At 46.7% G+C, this 25230-nt stretch overlaps 1 protein-coding gene, 1 long non-coding RNA gene and 1 other non-coding gene across 4 annotated transcripts in view; all 3 read right to left on the bottom strand.

The window, feature by feature from the left end:
• Window positions 1-3611: 3611 nt before the first annotated feature.
• Window positions 3612-19735, bottom strand: LOC117067176. Of its 2 annotated transcripts, none has more exons than XR_004430645.1 (3): window positions 19335-19735; window positions 15075-15125; window positions 3612-4343 (listed from the first exon to the last, which is right to left on the bottom strand). It is a non-coding gene; the product is annotated as an uncharacterized LOC117067176 (long non-coding RNA). The 2 variants fall into 2 exon arrangements; XR_004430646.1 differs by lacking the exon at window positions 3612-4343 and adding an exon at window positions 12383-12719.
• LOC117068083 lies at window positions 4496-4623 on the bottom strand. The gene has a single exon (XR_004430950.1). It is a non-coding gene; the product is annotated as a small nucleolar RNA SNORA68 (small nucleolar RNA).
• Window positions 19736-20069: 334 nt separating the features above from the next.
• The window catches only part of CALCOCO2 (calcium binding and coiled-coil domain 2), a 36078-nt gene continuing 30917 nt past the window's right edge, over window positions 20070-25230 (bottom strand). The window contains exons 11-13 of the mRNA XM_033183362.1: window positions 25000-25135; window positions 22856-22884; window positions 20070-22320 (exon numbers count right to left, since the gene is read on the bottom strand). Of these exons, the coding sequence (XP_033039253.1) occupies window positions 22153-22320; window positions 22856-22884; window positions 25000-25135 (333 nt within the window). The 3' untranslated portion in view covers window positions 20070-22152. The remainder of the gene's footprint in view (window positions 22321-22855; window positions 22885-24999; window positions 25136-25230) is intronic.

The following is a 25230-nucleotide window of genomic DNA, read 5'->3' as shown; positions in this document are numbered from 1 at the left end:
TTGGCCTCCCAAGGTGCTGGATTACAGGTGTTTGCCACTGCGCCTGGCCCATGGGGGTCCTTTCGTCCATTCCAACTCCTCTCCAGTTAAGGGCCTTAGCCCCAGGGTATGGATGGTGAATAATGGGGTTGGAGGTGTCTCATGGGAGCCTTTCTCCCCTAATCCACTTTTTTGTTTGTTTGTTTTGAGATGGGAGTGTCTCACTCTGTCACCCAGGCTGGAGTGCAATGACTCAATCTTGACTCACTGCAACCTCTGCCTCCTGGGTTCAAGTGATTCCCTTGCCTCAGCCTCTCGAGTAGCTGGGATTACAGGCGTGCACCACAATGCCTGGCTGATTTTAATATTTTTAGTAGAGATGGGGTTTCACCATGTTGGATAGGCTGGTCTCGAACTCCTCACCTCAAGTGATCCACCCGCCTCGGCTTCCCAAAGTACCGCAACCGGCTTCTAATCCATTTTGGAAGATTAGCCTTACATGATTGTTGCATTCCACAACTATCAGTAGATTATCTTTAGAGGGGGAAGCAATTTCACATTTGTCCAGCAGAGGGAGCTCAGTGGGAGATACTTTGGAGAGACCCGAGGTTTGGGTTTTTCTTTTCTTTTTTTTTTTTTTTGAGATGGAGTTTTGCTCTTGTTGCCCAGGCTGGAGGGCAGTGGGGCAGCCTTGACTCACCGCAACCGCTGCCTCCCGGGTTCAAGCGATTCTCCTGTCTCAGCCTCTGGAGTAGCTGGGATTACAGGTATGCACCACCACGCCCAGCTAATTTTGTATTTTTAGTTGAGATGGGGTTTCTCCATGTTGGTCAGGCTGGTCTCGAACTACCAACCTCAGGTGATCCACCTGCCTCGGTCTCCCAAAATGCTGGGATTACAGGCGTAAGCCACCGCACCTGGCGCCTAGTTTCTTTCATGTCCTGCTCAAATCTTGCCTTTTCAGTGAGACCTGCCTGACCTCCCTATTTAAGATTGCAATTGCCTCTTCCCTAGTCTCCATGAACTTCTTACCCTGCTCCATTATTTCCTCCAGAGTACTTAGCATTTCCTAACATACTATTCTATTGTAATGGTAACCAACAAATATCATTATTTGTTATGTTTACTATTTTTCATCTTTATTCTTTCTATAATTTAAGCTCCTTGAGGGCAGGGTCTTTGCCTGTTTTGTTCACTGTGCTTAGGATAGTACCTGGCATGGAGTAGGTGCTCGATTAGTAAATTATTGAATTAATGAATCAATACTCTTATTCCAACAGCTAAGATCTGGCCAGATGCGGTAGTTCATGCCTGTAATCCCACCACTTTGGTAGGCCAAAGCGTGAGGATCACTTGATCTCAGGATTTTGAGACCATACTGGGCAACATAGCAAGATGTCATCTCTACTTAAAAAAAAAGAAAAGAAAATAGCCAGGCCTCGGGAGGCTGAGATGGGAGGATCGCTTGAGCCCAGGAGATCAAGGCTGCAATGAGCTATTATCATGCCACTGCACTCCAGCCTGGGCAGCTGAGTGAGATCCTGTCTGAAAACAAAGAAAATATCTTACAGTTTTCTTTTTTTTTTTTTTTTGAGACAGTCTCACTGTCACCCAGGCTGGAATGCAGTGGCACGATCTCAGCTCACTGCAACCACCACCTACCTTCCCTGATGCAAGTGATTCTTCTGTCTCAGCCTCCCGAGTAGCTGGGATTGCAGGCACTCACCACCACGCCTAGCTAATTTTTGTATTTTTAGTACAGATAGGGTTTCACCATGTTGACTAGGCTGGTCTTGAACTTCTGACCTCAGGTGATCCACCCGCCTCGGCCTCCCAAAGTGCTGGGATTACAGGGGTGAGCCACCGCGCCTGGTCAAGAGTTACTTCTTTACTTCCCCCAGGAGTGTGACTTGCCAGAGCACCTCTGTTAGTTTGATCGCCTTACCAAAAACCATGTTTTCTTCTTACTTCTTAATCACTCACCAGTTTGAGCCTGGTGTTCCTCTTCTGCGATGTTCTGTGTGTCGGCAGCTCACACAGAGGCAGAGCCTGAAGCGAGAGCTGGCCATTCCATTTCCTTGCTATTGACTAGTTTAGTAAGGGTCATGTATCTTAGGTTGGGTTCACGAGAGCACAACCTGAGACAGGGATGCTTGTGCAAGTGATTGATGGACAGACTGTTCTCCGGAGCAGGACATAAGGGAAGCGAGGAAAAGGGAAGCAAGGATCTGATCTGATTTGGAGATTAGATGCAGCCTGAGCCCATGGGGAGCTCCAGAGCATGAAATACTCCCCTCATGGAGCAAGGGGACAAGCTTTTGCCCTCTTGGAGGAAGATAGTGCCAATTCTGATATATTTAGTTTCTTCTGTTTTTTTTATTTATTTATTTATTTTTATTTTTTAGAGTTGGGGTTTTGCTCTGTTGCCCAGGCTAGAGTGCAGTGGTGCAATCATAGCTCATGGCAGCCTGGAACTCCTGGCCTCAAGTGATGCTCCCACTTTGGCCTCCTAAATTGTTGGGACTACAGGTATAAATCTCCACTCCTGGTGCATTTTGCACTCCCACCAGCCAACTATGAGCATGTCTATTTCCCACACAGCCTCTGCCACAGGGTGTATGGTTGTGCCTTTGAATTTCTGCCAATGTGATTAATGAGAAATAGTCTCATAGTGCAGTTTTAATTTGCATTTCTCTTCTAAGTGAAGTTGAGCATATTTTCACATATGTAAAGGCCATTTGTAGCCCTTTTTTGTGTGAGTAAACCATCAGCTAATGCCTTTTCCCCACTTTTCTAACAGGAAAGGATTATTTAAAAAAAACCATGCTGCATTAATTAAAGGTACATGGTAATCTGCTATAACAAAGAGGCGCCAGAATCCAGTGGCTTAGGTAAGATAGATCCGAAAAAAGATAATTTATTTTTCATGTAGCAGTAGGAGGTAAGCAGCCCGGGGTTTTCAGAGTGACTCTGCCATCCTCAACATGTGGCTTCCATCTCTGTGGCTAAGGTGGCTACGCCAGGTGTTACCACTTCTCAATCAGCGGGAAGGAGAAAAGTGAAGAGCAAGCAACTTTATTCCTTCTAAGCATGGGATCTAGAAGTTGCATGACTCCCTACTGCTCGCCTCTCATTGGCCAGAACTTAGTTTCATGGCCACAGCTAGCTGCAAGGAGGGCTATTAAGTCCAGTCTCTGGCTGGGCCACCATGTATCCTACAAAAGCTTAAGGATGGGCTTTCCATTACTTTTTTTTTTTTGAAATGGAGTCTCACTCTGTCACCCAGGCTGGAGTACAATGGTGCAATCTCTGGTCACTGCAACCTCCACCTCCTGGGTTCAAGTGATTCTCCCGCCTCAGCCTCCCGAGTAGCTGGGATTACAGGCATGTGCCACGACACCCAGCTAATTTTTGTATTTTTAGTAGAGATGGGGGTTTCACCATGTTGGCCAGACTGGTCTCGAACTCCTGACCTCAGGTGATCCGCCTGCCTCGGCCTCCCAAAGAGCTTGGATTACAGGCATGAGCCACCACACCCAGCGTTTTTTTTTTTTTTTTTTTAAAGACAAGGTCTCTCTCTGTTGCCCAGGCTGGAGTGTAATGGCATGATCATAGTTTACTGCAGCCTCAAACTCCTGACCTCAAGTGATCCTCCTGCCTTGGCCTCCCAAGGTGTTGGGATTACAGGCGTGAGCCACCTCACCAGCCAGTGCATCATTAAGTGACTTTCTCAAAGTCTCACAGCCAGTTGATGGTGAAGACAGGATTCCTGCTCAGGAAAGAAACTCATGAATGAAGCAGGAGTTGTTAGGGAGGTAGGAGAGCCAGAGGTATTCTGGAAGCTCTCCTGGCTCCTTTCAGCATGCTGTGCTCTCTTGTCTCACCCCTGCTCCCACCTGAAAGTTCCCCACCCACCCTGGCCTCATCAACTCAGCACTAATGTCTTCAGCTGAGACTATGTGAGAGGCAGGTGCTGTGTCTCAGTGTCTGTGGTCCTGGTCCTCAATATGCCTGATTCTCCCTCCACGGAGACTCTGAATGGCTGGGTCAGGTCTCCCTCTGTTTGGCACAGAGTTCTGGCCAGAGCATCACATCCTGTTTTGTTTGGTTTGGTGTTCTTGAGGAGTTTATTTGGGCAGACCCAGGGTGAGAGGGCCCTGCACCTATAAGATGTCAGGCCTCTTGGTGGTGACACATGGCTTGTTGCTGGCCATAGAGGACTCAGTGGGGCAGCAGAAACTCAACCTTGGAGTCATGGAGCTGAGTGACTGCTGGCCAGTTGCACTTGCTGGCTCTGGTCTCCTCCACCTTCATAATCTGGATCAAGTGGGCCCAGGTGTGGTGCTGGGTGCCCATGTCTTGGTCTGCAGAAAACAGGAGAGGGCAGGGTGACTGTAATCACTGGGATCTGGGCATTTCGCAAACCTCCTATCAAGTACCTGGCACATTCTGTCAGGCACATCAATTGCCTGGGAGCCCCCACTTGGGATTAACTGGGGGACTGGGTGACCACGAGTGGTGTAGAACCTCCAAAGTCACTTTGAGGGGCACAACCACAACCCCTCAAAGGTGACAAGATCTTCCTGTTTGTTCCTCTGTTTAAACCACTGCTGCAAGAAAAAGAGTGTTGAGTTTAAGTGCGACATGTCCTACTTTTTTTGTTTGTTTGTTTTATATATTTTATTTTTTATTTTTTGAGACAGAGTCTCACTCTGTCGCCCAGGCTGGAGTGCAATGGCGCAATCTCAGCTCACTGCAACCTCCACCTCTCAGGTTCAAGCGTTCAGATTCTCAAGGTTCAGATTCTCCTGCTTCAGCATCCTGAGTAGCTGGTATTACAGGTGCCCATCACCACACCTGGCTATTTTTTGTATTTTTATTAGAAATGGGGTTTTATCTTGTTGGCCAGGCTGGTCTCAAACTCCTGACCTCAGGTGATCCGCCCACCTCAGCCTCCCAAAGTGCTGGCATAAGCCACTGTACCCAGCTTTGTTTTATTTTTGAGATGGGGTCTCTCTCTCTCTCACCCACGCTGGAGTGCAGTGGTGCAGTCATGGCTCACTGCAGCCTTAACATCCTGGGTTCAGGTGGTCTTCACACCTCAGCCTCCCAAGTAGCTGGGACTACAGGCTCATGCCACCATGCCCTGCTGCTAATGTTTGTTTGTTTGTTTTTTGGTAAAGAGGCAGTCTCGCTATGTTACCCAGGCTGGTCTTGAATTCCTGGCCTCAAGTCATCCTCCTGCCTTGGCCGCCTAAAGTGCTGGGATTACAGGCATGAGTCATTGGGCATGGCCCGTTTTCTGTTTTTTTTGTTTTTTTTTTTTTTTTGAGACGGAGTCTCGCTCTGTCGCCCAGGCTGGAGTGCAGTGGCACGATCTCGGCTCACTGCAAAGCTCCGCTTCCCGGGTTTATGCCATTCTCCTGCCTCAGCCTCCCGAGTAGCTGGGACTACAGGTGCCCGCCACCTCGCCCGGCTAGTTTTTTGTATTTTTTAGTAGAGACGGGGTTTCACCGTGTTAGCCAGGATGGTCTCGATCTCCTGACCTCGTGATCCGCCCGTCTCGGCCTCCCAAAGTGCTGGGATTACAGGCTTGAGCCACCGTGCCCGGCCTGTTTTCTGTTTTTTTTTTTAAGAGACAGAGTCTCACTATGTTGCCCAGGTTGGAGAGCAATGGCTATTCACAGATGTGATCATAGCTCACTGCAGTCTCAAACTCCTGGGCTCAAGCAGTCCTTCGATCTCAGCCTCTCGAGTAGCTGGGACTACAGGCGAGCACCACCACACCTGGCTCACTTCCTGTTTTTTGAGTGGGAGTTTCACTATCTGGCCCCACGTGCCTCTCTAGCTGGGTCTTGACTGTTCAGTGCTATGCATGCTCCAGCTTTGCCACACCTCACTGGCCCTCAACAAACCTGCATTTCTACACTGCCATTCCTTCTGCCCCGAATGCCTTTCCTCCCCAGCACTGTATGGCAAACTCCTACACATCCTTCAAGGCCCATCTTGAATGCCACCTTCCCTGTGATGACTTCCCCTATTGCCCCAGACTTATTTCCTTGTCTTTAGTGCTCCCATAGAACTTGGTGCACGTCTACTCCAGTAGTCATTGCACAGAACAGTAATCATTTGTTATACGTGGTGACCTCCTGGAGAATGGGGATGTGTGCTATTTCTCTTTGTATTTGTCTTTTGTTCCCAGAACAGGTAAGTATGTGGTGCCGGGTATAGGTAGGTACTCACACAGTAAGTGTGAATGAGTGAACGAGGGGTGGGGTTGATCTGAGCCTGAAAGAGGAAGCTCCCTAGCTGCACTTTCCTGGAGCAATCTCTAGAGGGCAGTCTCACACCATGCTTGTCTTCTCTAGCCTTTTCCCGAGTTGCTTTTTTTCTACCATAGGCAGCTCAGATATATATGGGTGGGTGGATGGATGGATGGATAGATGGACAGATGGACGAACGAACGGATGGATGGATGGGTGGATAAATAGATAGATAGGGTGGGCATGGTTCACATGGGCTCTGGAGTTGACAAGCTCTGGGACCAGGGAATCTAACCAAGTCAAGCTAGGCACTGGAGGCACTGCTGGCCCATCCCTTAGACACAGTGGCATAGAGGCTAGGCTTATTATTGAAACCTGGAAAAAAGTTATTGTTTTCAAAAAAAAAAGTTGCAAAATGGCATTGGATAAATATTGAAATAAATGGCTACAAAACAAAATCTCAACCAATTGCAACTCAACTCAGTTTGCATATATAGTTTATGTATAAACTACATTTCAGGCGGGGCGCGGTGGCTCACGCCTGTAATCCCAGCACTTTGGGAGGCCGAGGCAGGCAGATCACCAGAGGTCAGGAGTTCAAGACCAGACTGACCAACATGGAGAAACCCCATCTCTAATAAAAATACAAAAATTAGCCAGGTGTGGTGGTGCATGCCTATAATCCCAGCTACTTGGAAGCCTGAGGCAGGAGAATCACTTGAACCTGGGAGGCAGAGGTGAGCCAAGATTGCACCACTGCACTCCAGCCTGGGCGACAAGAGCGAAACTCCATCTCAAAAAAAAAAAAAAAAAAACCTTCTGTGGGATGTGAATGCATTTTAATATTTTTGACATGATGTGGGCACTCCTAAAAGTGTCAAGGGCCCTTGACTTCTTGAAAAGGCCCTGCAAGGACCAAGCGGAATGGAACCCAAGACTCCCCACCAGGGGGCTCAGGACTCTGTTCATTATAAGTCCCTGCTCTGAGTCTGAGGCTGCAGGTCCAGTCCCTCTTCCTACTGAGGGCTCTGGAGCCAAACCCGCGAAGATAACATCCAGTAACACAGGCTGCCCTCAACCACAGTCTTTCCTAATCTCAAGGTAAGATGGGAGAGGGTGGTGGTATTTCGTTTACTTAAGCTCCTACATGGGGGAGATATTGAATAGGAAGAGGTTGTGTCTCCTGGGACTGCTGGCTCGGGGGTGGAATGGACAGGAGACAAGAATAGAACCAAGTGTCGTGTATGCATGCCTGTGGTCCCGGCTACTCAGCAGACTGAGGTGGGAGGATCACTTAAGCCCGGGAGATTGAGGCTGCAGTGAGCCGAGATTGTACCACTGTACTCCAGCCTAGGTGACAGAATGAGACCCTGTCTCCAGGGAAAAAAAAAAAGTCAAGATTCAAGGACATCTGATGTTTAACCTAGTGCTCTTAATCACTACATCATAATCATACCCTCTTTCAGAGTGACCTGCCCAATTTCACAAAGCTGTTAATCAGGTGGCAGGGCAGAACACTTATTGAGTGCTTACAATCAGCATGTGTCAGGTGCTGTTCTAAATGCTCTACCCATTTTAACTCATCTAGCTGAAGCAGGGACTATAATTGTCAATGCCATTTTACAAATGGGGAAACCAAAGCCAAGAGCGGTTGAGTGACTTGTCTAAAGTTGCCACCAGTCTAGTTCCAGAGTCTGGGCTCTTCACCATGATGACCTACTAGCCTGTCTACTTTATGGAGGGACAAGGTTTGGGGCTGTCAAAACTCAGGGTCAAAAATGACAGGACAAATGGAATAGAGGATGGGCAGGAGGGATGCAGGGGTGTGTGAGGTATGTGAAAGAGGTGGAATATGAAGGAGAACCCAGTCACAGAGGTTCACAGATATTCTCTGCTGTTTCCTCAGTAGGAACTCAATGCTGAGTTCCTATCAAAACTACTGACAGCATATCTCCCCAAATACCATTTCCTTAAAAGGCATTTTGTCAGTGTCTTTTTTCTAAGAAATGGGGTCTCACTCTGTTGCCCGGGCTGGAATGCAGTGGTGTGATCTCAGCTCACTGCAACCTCAGCCTCCCAGGTTCAAGCGATTCTCCTGCCTCAGATTCCTGAGTAGCTGAGATTACAAGCACCTGCCACCATGTCCAGATGATTATTGTTTTTTGTTTTTTGTTTTTTGTTTTTGAGATGGAGTCGTGCTCTGTCACCCAGGCTGGAGCACAGTGGCGCCATCTCGGCTCACTGCAAGCTCCGCCTCCCGGGTTCACACCATTCTCCTGCCTCAGCCTCCCGAGTAGCTGGGACTACAGGCGCCCACCACAACGCCTGGCTAATTTTTTGTATTTTTAGTAGAGATGGGGTTTCACAATGCTAGCCAGGATGGTCTCCATCTCCTGACCTCGTGATCCACCCTCCTCAGCCTCCTAAAGTGTTGGGATTACAGGCGTGAGCCACCGTGCCCGGCCTAATTATTGTATTTTTAATAGAGCTGGGATTTCACCATGTTGGCCAGGCTGGCCTCGAACTCCTGACCTCAAGCGATCTGCCCACCTTGGCCTCCCGAAGTGCTGGGATTACAGGCCGTGCTCAGCCTGTCAAAGTGTCTTACTTAGCAAATATAGCTGCTTTGCAAACGGGTTCCTTTTTCCCTTGTGACTAGGACCACTGTTCTGCCAGAATGGCTAGCCAGTCCTCCAGATAGGGTTAGGAGCCACTTTGTTAAGAAGGATATGAGCAAGATGGCTGTGCAGGGGGAATGACTGGTGTGGACTTCATCAGAGATTGAATTAAGTGATGGAAAGGAAATGTTCCATGGCTTTGGTCCCTAATGTAAATCTATTCAGGGTTGTGGCATCAGCCCTAGGTTCGCTGACTCAACTGGAAATCATAAGGACAGGTTTACGGAGGTAGAATGATTCCATTTGGAGAAAGGAGACTGGAAAGAGACACAGAGCATCTGTAATTAAGTGCAAGAGCTCTGAAGTTGGACTGCCTGAATTCAAATCCCAACTCTGTAGGCAGGGCATGGTGGCTCACACCTGTAATCCCAGCACTTTGGGAGGCTGAGGCTGGCAGATCGCTTGAGCCCAGAAGTTCGAGACCAGCCTGGACAACATGGTGAAACCCTGTCTCTACAAAAAATACAAAAATTCTGGTGGAGCGTGGTAGCTCACGTCTGTAATCCCAGCACTTTGCGAGGCCAAGGTGGGTGAGACCAGCCTGGCCAACATGGTGAAACCCCGACTCTTGTCTCAAAAAAAAAAAAACAAAAAACCAAAAAACACAAAAATTTACTGGCCATGGTGGTGCACACCTGTAGGCTCAGCTACTCAGGAGGTTGAGGTGGGAAGATTGCTTTAGCCCAGAAAGTAGAGGCTGCAGTGAGTTGACATCATGCCACTGCACTCCAGCCTGGGCAACAAAGCAGGACTGTCTCAAAAAAAAAAAAAAGGTCCCAACTTTGTAACTATATGACCGTGAGTGATTTACTCAACCTCTCTCCGTGGCCCATCTGCAAAATGGGTTTATTAATACCTTTGTTAATTATCACATATTAATGATTAATGTTTTGTTGTGGGGGTTAAAATGATCAAATCCGAAGTGCTTAACACAGTGCTTACCATATAAGCACTCAATGCCTACTATTTTCTTTTTCTTTTTTTTTTTTTTTTTGAGACGGAGTCTGGCTCTGTCGCCCAGGCTGGAGTGCAGTGGTGCGATCTCGGCTCACTGCAACCTCCGCCTCCCGGGTTCACACCATTCTCCTGCCTCAGCCTCCTGAATAGCTGTGACTACAGGTGCCCACCATCATGCCCGGCTAATTTTTATATTTTTAGTAGAGACGGGGTTTCACCGTGTTAGCCAGGATGGTCTCGAGCTCCTGACTCCCAAAGTGCTGGGATTACAGGCGTGAGCCACCGCACCTGGCCTATTTTTTTTTTCTTTTTCTTTTTGAGATGGAGTTTTGCTCTTGTCACCCAGGCTGTAGTGCAGTGAGTGGTGCGATCTTGGCTCACTGCAACCTCCACCTCTAGGGTTCAAGCGATTCTCCTGCCTCAGCCTCCCAAGTAGCTGGGATTACAGGTGCGTGCCACCATGCCTGGCTAATTTTGTATTTTTAGTAGAGACAGGGTTTTACCAGGTTGGCCAGACTGGTCTCGAACTCTTGACCTCAGGTGATCCACCCGTCTCGGCCTCCCAAAGTGCTGGGATTACAGGCGTAAGCCACGGCGCCTGGCCCAATGCCTACTATTTTATCCAAATTAAGAGGAGATGTTACACTTAAAATTTTGTTAAGAAGGTAGATCTCATGTTGTGTTCTTACCACAATGAAAAAAAACTTAGAAAAGTAGGTAGTCAGCAGAAAAAAAAAAAAAAAAACAAAGTTAACTCAGAAAAAAATAAAAGATTATATACAGCAGATGCAGAACACAACAAAAATAATCCTGTTGTTCAGTATGTGTTAACAGGGACTGAAGCTGGCTACACGAAGAATTTCCCAGCAACAAAGAGTGGGAAGCCCTGAGCAAATTGTAAAAGCTCCTCCTCAGTTTCTTCCCAAGAGAAGTTTTCATCTCAGGGGTGGTCATTTCTGGAGGCAGGGGCCTGCAGGAGACACCCTGGTAACAGGCAGGTCTGTTTGGCTTCCTGAATCCATGACAGTTGATAAACAAGGCCCCTTCAGATGCTCTGTTGGGTATTGCCTGGGGTGTGTAACCAGGAGATGGAGTGCCTGCATTTCCAAGATCATTTATAGCTGTTTCCTGTACCCGAGTAAATTTTTCATTTTAAAGGTGCCTCCTGGCCCGACCCAAATTTCGGCTTAACATTAGCAGTTGCTTCTCTTTGTCTGAGCAGATGAACTGCAAAAACTCTCAGAGTGAAAGAGGGAAGGAGGGTGGGGCTGGGTGAGGCGGCAAGGATGGGTTCCAGGAAATGGGAGGTGGGACTGGTTCGTCACCAGGGTCTCTCTGGTAAACTGGAAGGCCAGGCTGGCTACTGGCAAAGAAAGAGTTACTGAGCATCAGCTGAAGGGATGGCAAGCAGTGAGGGAGGCTCTGGCCCAGCAATTCTTATCTTCAGGAAAGTTTAAGAGTCATTGTCACTTGGAGGGAATTTCCTGGACTATGAACTTTATTGTAGAGAGGACAGAATGGCTGGGTGGGAGGAAGTTAGCCTCAGGTTCCACACCCACCGCTCCCATTCCCCCACAGCTGGGTTTGCTGTTTCTCCAAACAATTTAGTGTTAACAACATAAACCCTGGTCCAGCCTGGCCTCCTGCAGCTGTGTGGCCTTCAAGTCTTTATCCTTGCTAAGCCTTGGCTCCCTCATCTACAAATGGGTTTAATAACAGCACTTGCTTATAGTAAATGCCGAATATATGTTGGGTTTGAATAATGAGGAGGAAGCTGGGGCCAGAGATTTGCACTGAGGAGAATGAACAGAAATCTGTCCCTATTCTTCTTCTTCTATTTATTTATTTATTTTTTTAGACAAGTCTTGCTCTATAGCCCAGGCTGGAGTGCAGTGGTGCAATCTCAGTTCACTGTAACCTCCACTTCCCGGGTTCAAGTGATTCTCATGCCTCAGCCTCCCAAGTAGCTGAGATTACAGTCACCCACGACCATGCCCAGCTAATTTTTGTATTTTTAGTAGAAATGGAATTTCACCGTGTTGGTCAGGCTTGTGTCAAACCCTTGACCTCAGGTGATCTGCCCGCCTCGGCCTCCCAAAGTGCTGAGATTACAGGCCTGAGCCCCCGTGCCTGGCCTGTCCCTGTTCTTAGATGCTGATTAGAGGAACAAGACAGGCATGCATCCAAATAAGTGCATTTGGTTGCCTCACCTAACCAATGGTGCAAAAGCACCAATCTTGAAAACAATTTCTAGTTACACCTTGTAGTATATTTTGAGTTCTTGTTTGTTTGTCTTGGAGATGGAGTCTTGCTCTGTCACCCAGGCTGGAGTGTACTGGTGTGATCTCAGCTCACTGCAAACTCTGCCTCCTGGTTCAAGCAATTCTCCTGCCTCAGCCTCCTGAGTAGCTGGGATTACAGGCGCCCGCCACCACACCCGGCTAGTTTTTTGTATTTTAGTAGAGATGGGGTTTCACCCTGTTGCCCAGGCTGGTCTCGAACTCCTGAGCTCAGGCAATCCGCCTGCCTCAGCCTCCCAAAGTGCTAGGATTATAGGCATGAGCCACTGCACCTGGCCCCTTGTAGTACATTTTGTCTTCCCAGTCTATTTTGAGATGTTGTTCAAGTAAATGTGTGTCCCCAGGGCTCCAGCAGGCTCACAGCAGGAAGCAGCAGTCAGGAAGTGCAAGGTGGCAAGCAGGACACTGGGTTGTCAAGCAGAACCGGAACGTGTTCTGGACCCACTGGCAGGTGAGGTTTGCTGAATTCTACACAACAGCAGCTACCACATCCTTCTGTGTTCTGGAGCCAGGGAAGGCTTCCAGACAGAGGGGGCTTCTCCCTGTAATTTGAGGGAGATTATTGGCTCAGGCAAAGGTGAGAGGGTTTAAAGAGGAGAAAAAGAGAAGCACTGAGCAGCCTCAAGCTGGAGAAAGCCCTGGGGACCTTGTAGAGCTCCTCTTCTGGGGACAAAGACCATGAGGGGTCATAGGTGGCACAGCAGAGCACAACATCCCAGGGAACAGATGTTGAAGATGGATTAGACCCTGACAACGGATGTGAAATATTGACCCAGCGAAAAGTGCCTGATGTTTGCACAGAGGCCAAATCGGTGCAGCAGCTTCCATGGGAGGAGGGGCCGGAAAGTGCCCAGGTCCGGAGGTCACTCTCCACACTCCCACACACTCTCCCAGGGGCCACAAGTCAGTCTCCAGCTCAGGGAGGATTTAAAGGAGGATGCCTGTGTTGGAAATCAAGGCAGGCATTCACGGGCATGCACCCACACATGCACACATAGTCTTTTTTCTTTACTTGAAGGCTCACCTAGTTCTGTTTGTGTTAAAAAAAAAAAAAAAAGAAAAAGAAAACAAAAAGATAAAGAACGCTCACCTAGGCCGGGCATGGTGGCTCACACCTATAATTCCAGCACTATGGGAAACTGAGGCAGGGATCACTTGAGGCCAGTTCAAGCCCAGCTTGGGCCACATAGCAAGACCCTGTCTCTACAAATTTTTTTTTTTTTTAAATTAGCCAGGTGTTGTGGCATGTGCCTGCAGTCCCAGCTACTCAGGAGGCTGACGGAGGAGGACTGCTTGAGCCCAGGAGGTTAAGGCTGCAGTGAGCCATGATCATACCACTCCTGCCTGGGTGAGACAGAGTGAGACACTGTCTCAAAACCCCCCAAAAAACCACAAGCTCACCTACACATAGAAACAACTAGATGTACTGGGTCATGGTGGCACACGCCTACAGTCCCAGCTACTCTGAGGCTGAGGTGGGAGGATCACTCGAGCCCAGGAGGTGAGGGTTGCAGTGAAGTATCGTGTCACTGCACTCTAGCCTGGATGACAGAGCAAGACCCTGACTCAAAACGATGTTTTAAAAAATGGATGGAGGCCGGGCGCGGTGGCTCAAGCCTGTAATCCCAGCACTTTGGGAGGCCGAGACGGGTGGATCACGAGGTCAGGAGATCGAGACCATCCTGGTCTACACGGTGAAACCCCGTCTCTACTAAAAAATACAAAAAAACTAGCCAGGCGAGATGGCGGGCGCCTGTAGTCCCAGCTACTCGGGAGGCTGAGGCAGGAGAATGGCGTAAACCCGGGAGGCGGAGCTTGCAGTGAGCTGAGATCCGGCCACTGCACTTCAGCCTGGGTGACAGTGAGACTCCGTCTCAAAAAAAAAAAAAAAAAAAAGGATGGAAATGCTAATAATTGTTTTGTTGATGTAACTATACTTAAGTTTTGTACTTTATGCATTTTAAATGTTCTCTAATGAGAATACATTTTTTTAAAGAGAGAAAAAAGCTTATCTGCCTGTCAACATTAAGTTCCTAAAATCAAAGGTTTCTTTCCAGTCCTATCCTACTAGTATTTGACACTATTGAACCCATTTTCTGAAACGATTTTCTTGCTTGGCTTTCAGGCTGCCCATTTTCTCCTGGTTTTTCTTCCCTTCATAGATGGCTTCTGGTACCCTGCCTGACTCCTAAAGTTAGCATTATTCAGGGTCTGTCCTCAGCCTGCCCTATCTTTTCTCTCCAGATTAGCTCGTCCACTCCCTTGGTTTCAGCTATGCCACTCATGTCAGCTCCAACCCAGTTCTTTGCTGAATTATCCCATTGCCTACTGAGTATCCCCACAAGACCCTCAAATTCAGTGAAAACTTGAAGTTCCCTCCCTGAAGGCTGCTGTTCCTTCTGTGTGTTCTATCTTGACTGGCTGGGTCAGAATCCTAGTAATCATTTATCTGCCCCTACCTTTCTGTAGTGGGTTGAATGGTGCCCTCCCACCCAAAAAGAGATGTCCACACATGCCACCAAGCATGGCTTTTTCTTTTTTTGTAGATAGGGGTCTTGCCATGTTGCATAGACTTATCATACCCTTTATATAGTGAACAAGTATTGCCTTATATGACAAAAGGTGATTAAGTTAAGGATCTTGAAAAGACTTATCCTGGATTAGCCAACTGGGCCCTAAATCCAATGACATATGTCCTTATAAAAGGGCACACACAGCGCACACACTGAGGAGAGGCGGCGGCACAGGGAGGAGGCACTGTGGCCGTGGAAGCAGGTGTTGGAGTGATGCCACAAGTCAAGGGACACCAACAACCACTGAAATAATGGACTGTCCCCTACAGCTTCGCGATGGAGCCTTGTCTCTCATTATGCCCCACTAGAACACTATACCCGCACCTCACACATGGTTGTAATTCCCTCATTTCAACATGCTCTTTGAAGCTCTTCCTTAAAAAAAAAAAAAAAATCAGCTTTTGAGATAATTGTAGATTCACATTTGGTTTAAGGCTGGGTGCAGTGCTGGGAGGTTTGCAACCTGGGATTCTGAGCCACTCCTACATCCTCGTAACACAATCCTTCCCCACCTTCACCCTACCCCTTGTTAGCACAAATAAGCTTGTTAATGTAGCTCAACCAGGTTGTGTTGTCTTTCAGGACAGAGACTGATTTCTTTTCATGTTCTAGTATTTTTGCTTAAAAGTCCTTTGCATTCTGGTACTGCTTCTCCTTCTGTCTTTGCAGAGAACCTCAGAATACATTCCCCGTGTCTGTCTGCCATCTCTGTCCCTCTGCCTCTTCCAAAGCACACTTCTCGAACATCCTTGAGCTTTCAAAACACCTTTAATTAACACTGAAGTCCCATGGCTGCCAAGTCCTTCATTTGCAGGATGACTTCCCTTATCTTTTAAGTATCCTTAGGGCTGCCGGTTAGCTCAGTTGATCAGAGTGTAGTGCTGTAAGTATCTTTACATTGCTTTTCTGGGTGGTTTTCTCCTTTCCCCATCTGACTGGGAGAGCCCTGAAACCGAAGACTTTCTCCCCTAGCAGTTTCCAAGCTCCCAGAGGCAGAGACTTGGTTAATCTTGTAGATCCCTCAGGGGAAGAACTTTTTACTTTATAAATTCTGGTCTGATACTAGCTCTGCACACTGTGGGTGCTCAATAAATGTTGATTGACTGAGTAAACAATGAATGTAGTCCCCTGGAGTGTCATATTCCTCCTTTCCACAGGGAGAAAGTAATAACATTAGGCAGAGCAGGCTGGATCTCTTAATGTGATTACCTGGGATTTGTGGGCCAGTGACTCTGTCCCCCAACTTTATTGGGCACATCCATCTCGACAGAATAGATATTACCAGAGACCACTAATGCTGTTGGCCAAATGATGGGCTATCACTAATTCCCTTGACCCTATTAATCTTGATTCTATCGCACTGAAGCTGTTGCGTCCAGTCCAAGATAGGGGGAGAACACAGCACAGTTGTGGTAGCGATTGTACTGACATCAGCGTAATCTATCCAAGTTCAACAGTGTTTAACTTGCTCTGGGTTTGTATTTGAGACATCCTTCATGTCTCAAATGATAATTTGAGATCTAATTCACAATGATAAATGTGAATGCATAAAATGCATCCATTTAAAGTATGTAACTCGGCTGGGTGCAGTGGCTCATGACTGTAATCCCAGCACTTTGGGAGGCTGAGGCAGGGGGATCACTTGAGGTCAGGAGCTCGAGACCAGCCTGGTCAACATGGTGAAATCCATCTCTACTATAATACACAAACTAGCTGGTTGTGGTGGCACACACCTGTAACCCCAGCTACTCAGGAAGCTGAGGCAGAAGAATCACTTGAACCCGGGAGGTGGAGGTTGCAGTGAGCCCAGATCATGCCACAGCACTCCAGTCTGGGTAACAGAGTGAGACTTCGTTAAAAAAAAAAAAAAGTATGTAACTTGATGGTTTTTAGTATATTTGGTGGTGCAACCATCTCCACAATCGAGTTTAGAACGTTTTCTTTACCCTCCCAAAAGAAACTCGATACCTATTAGCAGTCAGTCTCCATTTCCCCCAACCCCCAGCCCTAGGAAACCAACCTATTTTGTTACTACAAATTTGCCTATTCTGGACATTTCAAATAAATGGAATCATACAATAATGTGGCCTTTTGTGACTGGCTTTTTTCACTTGGCATAGTTTCAAGGCTCATCCATATTGCAACATATACGACTACTTCCTGTTTATTGACAAATAATATCCCATTGTATGGATATACCATATTTTATTTATCCATTCATCAGCTGATAGACATTTGGGTTGTTTCTACTTTTAGTAAGTTATTTCTGCATGTTTCAGCTTATTCATCCATAAAAATGAGTTAACAGCTGCCTTGTCTTGGAGGATTATGAGAGGCACACAGGGAATATGTGAAATACATTCTAAACTATAAAGTGGTACAAGAATGTAAAGATACTTTATTACTTTAATTTTTTCAGAGATAGGATATCAACTCTGTGGTCCAAGCTGGAGTGCAATGGTACAATCATGGCTCACTGCAGCCTCAACCTCCTGTGCTCAAGGGATCCTCTTGCCTCAGCCTCCCCTGTAGCTGAGGCTACAGGTACATGCCACCATACCTGGCTTTTTTTTTTTTTTGGAGAGACGAGGTCTTGCTATGTTGACCAGGCTGGTCTCCAACTGCTGGCCTCAAACAATACCAGCACGGGGTATTATAGGTGTGAGCCATCACACTGGCCTAAAGACTTTTTTTTTTGAGATGGAGTCTCACTTTATCATCCAGACTGGAGTACTGTGGCGCGATCTCAGCTCACTGCAACCTCAGCCTCCAAAGTAGCTGGGATTACAGGCGGGCATGCCCCACCACATCCAGCTTTTTTTTTTTTTTTTCTTGAGACAGTCTTGCTCTGTCGTCCAGGCTGGATTGCAGTGGCACGATCTCGGCTCAATGCAACCTCTGCCTCTCGGGTTCAAGTGATTCTCCTGCCTCGGCCTCCCTAGTAACTCGGACTACAGGCACCCACCACCACGCCCGGCTAATTTTTGTATTTTTTTTTCAGTGGAGACGGGGTTTCACCATATTGGCTAGGCTGGTCTCAAACTCCTGACCTTGTGACCTGCCTGCCTCGGCCTCCCAAAGTGTTGGGATTACAGACGTGAGCCACCACACCTGGCTAATTTTTTGTATTTTTGGTAGAGATGGGGTTTCACCATGTTGGCCAGGTTGGTCTTGAACTCCTGACTTCAGGTGATCTGCCCACCTCGGCCTCCCAAAGTGATGGGACTACAGATGTGAGCCACCACGCCTGGCCCTAAAGACTTTTTTTTTTTTTTTAAGGTGGAGTCTTGCTCTGTCACCCAGGCTGGAGTGCAGTGGTGTGATCTTGGCTCACTGTAACCTCTACCACCCGGGTTCAAGTGATTCTCCTGCCTCAGTCTCCCGAGTAGCTGGGATTACAGGAGCCTAGCACCACACCCAGCTAATTTTTGAATTTTTAGTAAAGATGGGGTTTCACCAGGTTGGCCAGGCTGGTCTTGAACTCCTGATCTCGTGATATGCCTGCCTCAGGCTCCCAAAGTGCTGGGATTAAGGGCATGAGCCACCGCAACCGGCCAAGACTTTTTTTTTTTTTTGAGATGGAGTCTCACTGTGTCTCCCAGGCTGGAGTGCAGTGGTATAATCTTGGCTCACTGCAAGCTCTGCCTCCCGGGTTCATGCCGTTCTCCTGCCTCAGCCTCCTGAGTAGCTGGGACTACAGGTGCCCGCCACCAAGCCCCACTAATTTTTTGTATTTTTAGTAGAGACAGGGTTTCACCATGTTAGTCAGGATAGTCTCAATCTCCTGACCTCGTGATCTGCCTGCCTGGGCCTCCCAAAGTGCTGGGATTACAGGCGTGAGCCACCGTGCCCGGCTAAGACTTTTTAATATTTATATGAGAGCAGCTCAGGAGAGCACTGGGGCCAGTGTAACTTCACTGAGCTTATGCCCTATTGTTGGTTAACTCAGGGCAATCAGTTGAATATCTCTTTGGGTCTCGTCTCTATGTAGAGTCCATTTTGCTTTTTTCCTAGGTAATGGACTGCATCCACATTTCATCCACATTTGTTCGTAGGAGACCAGGTTAGAGTATGCTTACTTCAGTGTAAGCTACTGCCACCATAGAAAATCAAATCACAGGAGAATGATATTTGAACATCAAGGCAGTCATATTTCATCCAAATTTTTAGCAAGACCAGGGAAAAGGGCTGAAGCTATAGGTGTTAAGGCCTAGGTTTCCCAAATATCTTGCCAACTCTCCTTTTCTTGATTTTTTTTTTTTTTTTGAGACAGAGTCTTGCTCTGCTGCTCAGGCTGGAGTGCAGTGGTGCGATCTTAGCTCACTGCAACCTCTGCTCCCGGATTCAAGCAATTCTCTGCCTCAGCCTCCCAAGTAGCTGGGATTACAGGTGCCCGCCACCACACCTGGCTAATTTTTTGTATTTTTAGTAGAGACAGGGTTTCACCATCTTGGCCAGACTCGTCTTGAACTCCTGACCTTGTGATCCACCTGCTTCAGCCTTACAGAGTGCTGGGATTACAGACGTGAGCCACTGTGCCCAGCCTCCTTTTTTAATTTTAGGTTAGCTTTCTTTCACACTCACATGTGCCAGGGTGACTTTCTTCTCCCTTCACTGCCCATCCAGTAAGCATGCTAAGGTAATGCAAAAACATTTTAATATTAGACCAAGAAAAAAGAAATTAGGAAGGAAAACCTGTTGCCATAACAAGTACAAAGATTCAAAAATTCAACTCAGATATATACCATTTGCTCCCATAACTTCCTATTTTTTGCAGGTATATAGCTGTAAGCTATATAATGTATGGGTGAGAGAGGGATGGAGGAAGGCCAGGGTGGGCAGTGGGTTATATAAGAACTACTGTTGGCTGGGTGCAGTAGCTCATGTCTGTAATCCCAGCACTTTGGGAGGCCGAGGCGGGTGGATCACGAGGTCAGCAGATCGAGACCATCCTGGCTAACGCGGTGAAACCCCATCTCTACTAAAAATACAAAAAATAAGCCGGGTGCGGTGGCAGGCACCTGTAGTCCCAGCTATTCAGGAGGCTGAGGCAGGAAAATGCTGTGAACCAGGGAGGTGGAGCTTGCAGTGAGCAGAGATTGAGCCACTGCACTCTAGCCTGGGAAACGGAGCGAAACTCTGTCTCAAAAAAAAATTAAAAAAAAAGAACTATCATTTACTACTAGTGGCTGCCTGGAGCATAATTTCCCCCTTCAAAGCCTTGGTAAGAGCAGCTGGGGATAATGAACAGTGGTTAAAAATGCTTTTACACCCAGCAAAAAGGGTCATTAATACCTCAACGTTTTTTTTTTTTTTTTAAACCAAGCCCTGTGGAAGGGCTCCTGCTGCTGTTGACAATCGGGGTAGCAGGGGCAAAGGGGTGGATAATTCACCACAAAATGGTATTCACTGATTTGGATTATGTGCACCACTGTTCCTCTCCATTCATGTGCTTAATTAAGAGCTGACTAGTACAAAATAAATGAAACTGTAATTCTTCACTAGAACTATCTGGGGAGCAACAGAAATTCTGCAGGGAGGGTATGTGCCAGAAAAACTCCTTTATTTCCATCTCCCTATTATATTTCTATTCTAGGGTTAGTGTTAATGTCAGGTCTCATTCTTCAGGCAGCAAAAGGGCTGGAGAAGTAGTATAAGTTTTATCTTCATTTTATCAAGGATGAAATCAAAGCAAGGAGCTGTGACTAGGACAATATAGTTAGTCTAGGGCATAACTCCCAACCACGTTGGGGAAAGCCCAGTAGGAACACAGGGCTATAGTTGGCTCAACCCTTATTCATGACAACGCGTTTCACATCATTCAAAAGTTTTTGTAGAAGTCTCTGTAGTAACCAGCTGATACTGCCTGGGAGTTATTTCCATTTGTTCAGTTCCTGAGGGGAGAGAAAATGGAATTATTGCTTTCTTATAGTTCAATTAGGCAAATGTGGATAGAGGGCATTGAACTTAGTTCACAAAGGGTGCCAAAATCCACACTGCTCCTCTAAAAAAAAAAATGCATGGAAAGTTACAGCAAGAAATCAGGGCCTCAGGCCGGGCATGGTGGCTCACGCTTGTAATCCCAGCACTTTGAAGGGCTGAAGTGGACGGACCACATGAGGCCAGGAGTTCGAGACCAGTCTGGCCAACATAGTGAAACCCTGTCTCCAGTAAAAATATAAAAATTAGCTGGGCATGGTGGCACACACCTGTAATCCCAGTTACTTGGGAGGCTAAGGCATGAGAATCGCTTGAACCTGGGAGGTGGAGGCTGTAGTGAGCTAACTGTGCCACTGCACTCCAGCCTGGGTAACAGAGCGAGACTCTGTTTCAAAAAAAAAAAAAGAAGCCAGGGCCTCAGATTTCACAAACTAATGTTTCATCACCTCCTTCCCCACCTCAAGATAACTGCCAGGACACTAGGACACTCTTTTTTAATACTTAAGACAGGTGAAGAGAAATCATTGGTGGGGTCTGTCCTTCCCATAGTCCTTTTGATCACAGTTTTCCCATGAGCTTCAAAATAAAAGACTATAAACTGAAGGTTTATTTTAAATTACCTAAGTCCCTGAAATAGAAGAGTAATTTATTTTTAGTATTAAAGAGATTAACAAGTTGTCTCATTATTCTGACTTATCCATATTCAAAACTCACCTACTCAGAAAACTGCAAACCCATAGTTGCTAACAATCCCTACTTAACCATTAAGAAAGGATTTACAACAATACAAGCTATGTACATAGGAAATATCAGAGAGTAGAAAGTGCTAACCAGAGGTACCCAGAAAAGCTTTCTGTGACTGAAATAATACTTCCTGTCTAAGATTCAGGAGTAAGATGCTTCTTTGGGGGCTGAGAAATTAACATGAGAAACCTTTGGTATCCAAACTGGACTTCTGAGCTCTTTGCCATGGCATTTTTGGCTAGTCTAACGCAATCATCTGGAGAAAGCAACACCGAGGATGAGGTGGAAGAATTCTCAATCTCGGACCAATCTCTGGCCCCAGGGTTAGGACTGAGAACAAATACACTCAAGGGCTGACTTTGAATGGCAGTGGGACAACCAGGAAAACCAATCACTTAGTATCAAGTCAGGCCTGTTGTGAATACCCAGGTTGGCTCCATCCCAGGGCCCTTGTACTGAGACCCTTAGAAGAATGATAGGTGAGAGGATGATATAGCTAGAGTTATGTGACTTAAAGGTAGCAACCCACAAGGATGGCAGCAAAAGTCCTTAACAGTGACCTTCAGATCAGTGACACAACTCCACTGTTAGTGGCAGCAGGGCTGAGTAAATCCCTAATAATTTCGGGTTAGGCAGGATCTTGACTCATATAACTCATGGCAGAAGCTACAGGTTCTACTCTATAAAATCTCTGTATACATCCAAGAGGTTGGGATACTCAGAGAGAGTGGCAGAACACGTGGTCTTCAAAGATCTGCTTCTCTGTAGCTGGGAAGATCTTGTCACAAATTGGACAATTCAAACAAAGGGCCTGCATCTGCTGTTGCTCCAAGGTGTGATCACAAATACCATCTGCTTTGCAGATAGGGCATTTCTTGATGGAGAGCTGGGAGGAAGAGTAAAGAGGTCAGTACAAATGTAAACTATATGTGGCACAGATGTGGCCATCCTGTCTTCCACTATATCCTCAGTGCCTAGCATAATGACTGGCACATAGTTAGGCGCTCAGGAAATAGTGAATGAATGAAGAGGATGCACATTTGGAGATACTTACCAGGCTTCATCTAACCCCAGAATTGAAAGGGCCTAATATTGCTGAAGTAGCCAAAGTAGCTTCTAGCCTAGAAGGGGCACTGGACAGAACTTGTTTGGCTAGAGCTGCCTGGTTCAGATCTCCTCCCTACTTATGCTACCAAACAACTTAAAGGTATAGATCCTAAGCAAAATGCTGATGGATGAACTGTGCTTTCTTCTCCCTTCCACAACAGGCTGGCTCAGCCTTGGGCCCAGAACAAGCTGATCCAGCTGACTTCTGGAGTTATCAAAATGAATCTGTCTCCCTATGGTTCTCCCATGAACTGGAAAAGGAAGGGAAATTTTCAAGGGCTTTGTGGGAATATTCTCATGAATCAAATACTTACCTGACTGGGGGAAGAACTTTCTTGGATACCTGAGAAGAATCAAAAAGATCTCATTCAATGAGAAAACACCACTCTAGCTTCTCCAACTGTGTTCTGGCAGATATTTCCTGTAACTTTCATTGTTCCCTTTCTTCTCACTGCCTCTGATTCTTTCTCTCTCATATGTATACCATTACTGCTGATAGAGGGGATCTAGGTTAATGATAAGGTGAAAAGAAAACATAAATAATGAAATCTTTTTTTTTTTTTTGAGATAGAGTCTCGCTCTGTCGCCTAGGCTGGAGTGCAGTGGCGTGATCTCGGCTCACTGCAGCCTCTGCCTCCTGGGTTCAAGCAATTCTCCTGCCTCAGCCTCCTGAGTAGCTGGGATTACAGGTGCCCACCACCATGCCTGGCTAATTTTTTGTATTTTTAGTAGAGACAGGGTTTCTCCATGTTGGCCAGGCTGGTCTCAAACTCCTGACTTCAAGTGATCTGCCTGCCTTGGCCTCCCAAAGTGCTGGGATTACAGGAGTGAGCTACCATGCCCAGCCTGAAATTGTATTTTTTTTTCTTTCTTTCTTTTTTTTTTTTTTTTGAGACGGAGTTTTGCTCTGTCATCCAGGCTGGAGTGCAGTGGCGTGATCTCAGCTCACTGCTAGCTTCGCCTTCCGAGTTCACACCATTCTCCCGTCTCAGCTTCCCAAGCAGCTGGGACTACAGGCGCCTGCCACCACGCCTGGCTAATTTTTTGTTTATCTATTTTTAGTAGAGACGGGGTTTCACAATGTTAGCCAGGATGGTCTTGATCTCCTGACCTCGTGATCTGCCTGTCTTGGCCGCCCAAAGTGCTGGGATTACAGGCGTGAACCACTGTGCCTGGCCAAAATTGTATTTTCATTAGCTGTGCGTGTGTATATTATATGTATATACACACACACACAGGCTTTATATATATATATATATATATATATATATATATATGTTATACAGTCAGAAAAACAATAAAGCTATTTTCAGAGTGGGGAAAATGAGATTTTAATAAAAACGGTAACAATTTAAGGCCAATCTGAGAATAGATTTTAAGACTGTATCCACAGACAGGTACAATGGCTCACACTTATAATCCCAGCACTTTGGGAGGCCGAGGTGGGTGGATTGCTTGAGCTTAGGAGTTCGAAATCGGCCTGGGCAACATGGCAAAACCCCAACTCTACACAAAATACAAAAATTAGCTGGGCGTGGTGGCTGGCGCCTGTAGTCTCTGCTACTTGGTAGGCTGAGGTGAGAGGATTGGTTGAGCCCGGGAGGTGGAGGTTGCAGTGAGCTGAGAGGATCTGTTGAGCCCAGGAGGCGGAGGTTGCAGTGAGCCAAGTTCACTACTACATCCAGCTAATTTTTGTATTTTTAGTACAGACGGGGTTTCATCACGTTAGCCATGCTTGTCCTGAACTCCTGACCTCAGGTGATCTGCCCGCCTCGGCCTCCCACAGTGCTGGGATTACAGGCATGAGCCACCGCGCATGGCCACAAACTTAATTTTAAAGAAAAAATAAACTTGTTACCTGTTATAAACACCTGGTTGTAACTCTAAAGATAATGTGGCTGCTTTAAAATGCCGCAAAAAGCAAATGAGATCTCATATTGCTTTTGGAGACAAATGAGAAAAGCTCCCTGTTTAGCAAGGACATGTTACCCTAAGTCCTTTTCACCCCCATTTCCTGTCCTACCACCGAGGAATCTCTGTGGAGCACGTTTCTGCTGCCGTTGGTCAGCCATCAGGGTGGCTGCTGTATCCACCAGTTCCTGGGCGGCATAACTTGCCTCTCTTACTACCATTTCAAAACCTTAATTAGCTTCCTCAGCTTTGTATGTGTATATCTTCTACATAAAGACATTTCTCTGATTTACACATTTGGAATATAGCCACGGGACTCAATTTGTGTCTGCTGCCTCTAGGCGAATGATCTGATCTGTCTTCTGGATTCAGATTTATTTCTCAATTAACACTTCTCGCCTGGCAATCTATCCATTGGGTCCTCAGCTTCTGCCCAGCAAGTCTTAACAATGAGACTGGTCTTAATGAGCACCTCAGAAACCAAAATTTAGTAGGGGAAAGGGATGCAGGCAGGGTCCTTCCAGTTGGAATGGGAAAGTTGTCTTACCAGAATATGGGTTTCCATAGACAAGTCCTGGATTTTGTCCTGCGCCTCCTTCATCTGAAGTAGGTACTTGATACGGCAAAGAATTAAAATCCAGACCCATGTAACTGAGCAATCTGCTGTTCTCCCTCTTCAAAAGCTAAGGATAGAGGATGTATAGACATGTTGAAAGGCAATACCAAGAATGGCCACCAGGAACTGGCTAGGAGATGTCCCTCCCAGGTAGTTCTCAAT

The sequence above is a fragment of the Trachypithecus francoisi genome, unplaced genomic scaffold (assembly GCF_009764315.1).
Source record: "Trachypithecus francoisi isolate TF-2019V2 unplaced genomic scaffold, Tfra_2.0 Lachesis_group20, whole genome shotgun sequence".
Lineage (NCBI taxonomy): Eukaryota > Metazoa > Chordata > Mammalia > Primates > Cercopithecidae > Trachypithecus > Trachypithecus francoisi.
Note: the sequence above shows the minus strand (reverse complement) of the source record. Positions and strands in the feature narration are given on the sequence as shown.